We start from the raw sequence: 4250 nt of genomic DNA, 5'->3' as shown, positions 1-4250 counted from the left end.
TTTGAGACAGGGTTTTGCTGTGTTGACCAGGCTAGTCTCAAACTCCTGAGCTCAAGCGATCCACCCACCTTGGCCTTCCAAAGTGCTGGAATTACAGGCATGAGCCACCATGCTCGGCCTGTTTTCTTTCTCTTAATCTGTATAATCCTGGTTGTGGGGAAGGTGTTTATGCCAAGTTAGAGAGTCATTCTGTCCCGTGTCCTCCCAGTGGTCATACATTGTACCATTGTGTTAGTGTAGTACTGAGTAAAGAACTGGTCTTGGGGAGTGGGAAATGGATATATTTGCTGTCAAAATGAGTTATCATGAAAGTATAAATGTGTGGACACATTCAGTGAGCCTCTATATTGCTCCTTTAATTAGGTGAAATTGAAATGTTTCTTTTCTCGTGATTTTCACTTATTTCAGGTGTGGTATTTCTGTTTGGCAAAGTTTGGATTGAGTCAGCTGAGACCCATGTGAGCTGTTGTGTCATGGTGAAAAATATTGAGCGAACGCTTTACTTCCTTCCCCGTGAAATGGTAAACATTAGTGATTAGCTTTTAGTTCTCAATAGTTGAATCTGCCACACATTCTGTGTTTTGCAGCCAGCTCTCTATCTTTCAACAGGGCTACAAATTCTCTACAATCCTGATGCTTCTTTCTTGCTGCTCGCCTAGTGACCACTGATGGTCAGCAATTCTATTAGAGGTTGGGAAAAGTAGAAAAATTAAAGTAGAACTCAGTTTTTCAACTTGTTAGAGTATAAAAGCTTCTGAGTTTTAGTATATAATGCTTTCTTTCCCTCACTCCTCATTTCCATGATAATCAGGGTTGGAACTATAAGGTTCTAAAATGTGACATGGCATTTGGCCCAGTTTTCATGGTTTTGCTGCATAGACAGCAGTGGTATTCCCGCCATTGCCATTTATTAACAAGTTCAATTCTATTTGCTTCTCCTTTTGTTTTGGGTTTATTTTTTTTTTTTTGAGATGGAGCCTAGTCCTGTCGCCCAGGCTGGAGTGCAATGGCACAATCTCAGCTCACTGCAACCTCTGCCTTCTGGGTTCAAATAGTTTTTCTGCCTCAGCCTCCCGAGTAGCTGGGATTACAGGTGCCCGCCACCACGCTGAGCTAATTTTTGTATTTTTAGTAGAGACAGGGTTTCACCATGTTGGTCAGGCTGGTCTCAAACTCCTGACCTCAAGTGACCCACCTGCTTCAGCCTCCCAAAGTGCTGGGATTACAGATGTGAGCCACCATGCTCGGTCTGCTTCTCCTTTTTTATTGGGAGTTAACATCCCCATTTCCCTCTCAGCCCCTCCCCATGTCAGTTGAACTGTGGAGTCTCTTGGTCAGGATTTACAATACTTATTCATCCATTTTGTAGACTTGATCATCTTTATCGCTGATTTGTTTTTATTATCCCATTGGGAGGAATTGGGCATTTGGTTTAGTACATTTTTTGGGTCTGTTTGTATCTTCGAACTTATCTGTAAGACTGCTATTAAATGTTTAAATGGGTGAGGATGAAAATTGATATAGACGTGGGTTTTTGGTGGTTGAGAAGATCATTTATGTATAGATGCTTTTTTCCCCTCTGTCCCCTCTCTGGGATAACAGAAAATTGATCTAAATACGGGGAAAGAAACAGGAACTCCAGTTTCAATGAAGGATGTTTATGAGGAATTTGATGAGAAAATAGCAACAAAATATAAAATTATGAAGTTCAAGTCTAAGGTTTGTATTTGGGGATGTTTTTTTCCAGCTCTGTTTGTTGTTTATTTTCGGATTTAGCAAATAGTTATTATATATTTTCTTTGTGTAAAATGCCTTCTGTGCGGCTATAATTTATTGAATGGAAATTTCATAGGTATGAATGTAAAAGCAGTATATTAGATTTGCAAAAATATTTTTTCTTTCTCTTTAAACTGCTTATAAAATAATGTTTATTAGTTTGAATAGAAAGATAATCCATAGCAAATTAATTGCCTCTGGTGTTTGCAACATGTCTTGTGCTCTCATTCCCAAGTGAAGAAGAAACTGCTGTGATCTTGTTTGTATTAGTTGTTGCCAAGATGTTTTGGTTAGAAAGTTAAGTAAGGTTTTATTTTTAGGGACTGTGATACAGTCTGATAGAATGAAAATCTCTGGTTCATTTGCTACTTATGATAAATTGTCCTGATTTTAGTGAGATATTGATGCCTTTGGCCATAATTGTGGGGGCTATAGCCTGCTCAAAATACTGGCTATTAATAATGATCGCAGGGAGGATTGAGTTACTGAAGATAAGGCTAACAGTATTAACTATTTGAGTTTTGAATTGTGGCTGATGGGTCAAGTCTTTACAATTCTAGAAGCAATTGTGATATACTGGTGAAGAGCATAGGTGCTGAGGCCAGACTGCTTGTGCTTTAAGTCCTAGCCCTACTGCTTAATAGCGTGTAACTTGGACAAGTGCCGAATGACTTTTTTTTTTTTTTTTTGGATGGAGTCTTGCTCTGTTACCCAGGCTGGAGTGCAGTGGTGCGATCTTGGCTCACTGCAACCTCCACCTCCCTGGTTTAAGCAATTCTCCTGCCTCAGCCTCCTGAGTAGCTGGGATTACAGGCACATGCCACAGTGCTCGGCTAATTTTTTTTTGTATTTTTAGTAAAGATGGGGTTTCACCATGTTGGCCAGGCTGGTCTTGAATTCCTGACCTCAAGTCATCTGCCCGCCTCAGCCTCCCAAAGTGCTGGGATTACAGGCGTGAGCCACCGCGCCCAGCTGAATGACTTCTTTGTGCCTGTTTCTTCATCTGAGAAATAGGGCCCTATTTCAACAGTTCCCGAAAGGGTTAAATTCATTAATTCATATTAGATGGTTAGAACAGTCCTTGCCAGATAGCCAACACTCAGTAAATATAAACTATAATTATAATGCTAATTATTATTCTAGCAAGATGGAGTTGCTTAATATCAAATAGTAGCAAATCATTTNGCAAATTACGTTTCATATATATCAAAGGGGTTTCTTCTGTGCTTCATAGAGAGGCTTTTGTTTATTTCAAATATAGACTTTGGAAAATGCAAAGTAATAGTTTTAAACAAAAAAATTTTTTTTTTTTTGCCTTTTTCAGGCTGAAATGCCACAGCTTCCTCAAGATTTGAAAGGAGAAAGTTTTTCTCATGTATTTGGGACCAACACATCTAGCCTGGAACTGTTCTTGATGAACAGAAAGATCAAAGGACCTTGTTGGCTTGAAGTAAAAAGTCCACGTAAGGAAAAAAATATGCTCAGAATGCTGAATAGATTGCTGATAGATGTGGTTTTTAAAAGGGAAGTTAGGAAATTGATCTATTTATTTTAATGTGTCTACTTCCTTTTCTGTTTGTTTCTTCAGTTTTCCTTGAGTGAGTATAGGGAGTACATTTGGAATCACCTTATCTCTGTAATGCCTGGCAGTTTAGTCTGAGGGAGGCCTTAGTTTGGGGTGCATCCCTCAATATGCTGTTATTCATATATACTTCTGACCTGGCTGATGTGGCCCAGCTGTTCTGCATAGTGAACTGCTGACCTTTGAAGGAGGAGAATCGCTATTCAATATAGATAGTGCATGTTTGGCCTGTTACCTGATGTTTTTCAGTAATTGCATCTATGATAGTCTGCTTTGTCTTAAAAATGTTTCATGATTCCTCCAAGGCAGTGTTTCAGTTTTTTTAAAACCTATTTTGGGTCCTGGATTCTTTGGAGAATCTGATGAAAGCTATAGACCTCTTTCCCAGGAAAATGAACGTATGTACACACACGTGAGGATTTGCATACAACCCAGTAATGTGGCTTATTTTTAGTTAGATGTTATAATATGTCATTCTTATTAGAAGGCAGGGTTGAAGAATATGCCAGTTAACGACAGATGTCTTAATTATAGTAGTTTTTCTTTTTCAGTAAATAGCTATTGATCTGTTGTATCTATTCTTTTTCAGAGCTCTTGAATCAGCCAATCAGTTGGTGTAAAGTTGAGGCAATGGCTTTGAAACCAGACCTGGTGAATGTAATTAAGGATGTCAGTCCTCCACCGCTTGTCGTGATGGCTTTCAGCATGAAGACAATGCAGAATGCAAAGAACCATCAAAATGAGGTTTAAAAAATAGGACAGATTTTGTACCCATGCCTTAGATGCGATACTTGCCTGAACTTGCAGAGCTTTGTTTTAAGAGAAAGTTGTTCTTTTTGGAGGGGAAAGAATACTAATTCACTACTAAACTCTTTTTTTTTTTTTTTTTTTT

At 38.7% G+C, this 4250-nt stretch overlaps 1 protein-coding gene across 1 annotated transcript in view; it reads left to right on the top strand.

Annotated features, from left to right (window-relative positions):
* POLA1 (DNA polymerase alpha 1, catalytic subunit) overlaps positions 1-4250 on the top strand; it is a gene marked incomplete at its 5' end in the record, with an annotated part of 135490 nt that overhangs the window by 17556 nt on the left and 113684 nt on the right. The window contains 4 exons of the mRNA XM_017863044.1: positions 409-521; positions 1603-1719; positions 3101-3239; positions 3948-4102. Coding sequence (XP_017718533.1) covers positions 409-521; positions 1603-1719; positions 3101-3239; positions 3948-4102 — 524 coding nt within the window. The remainder of the gene's footprint in view (positions 1-408; positions 522-1602; positions 1720-3100; positions 3240-3947; positions 4103-4250) is intronic.

This window comes from Rhinopithecus bieti, unplaced genomic scaffold (genome assembly GCF_001698545.2).
Source record: "Rhinopithecus bieti isolate Rb0 unplaced genomic scaffold, ASM169854v2 scaffold_68130, whole genome shotgun sequence".
NCBI classification, from domain to species: Eukaryota; Metazoa; Chordata; class Mammalia; order Primates; family Cercopithecidae; genus Rhinopithecus; species Rhinopithecus bieti.
This window is presented reverse-complemented; position numbering and strand designations above follow the sequence as displayed.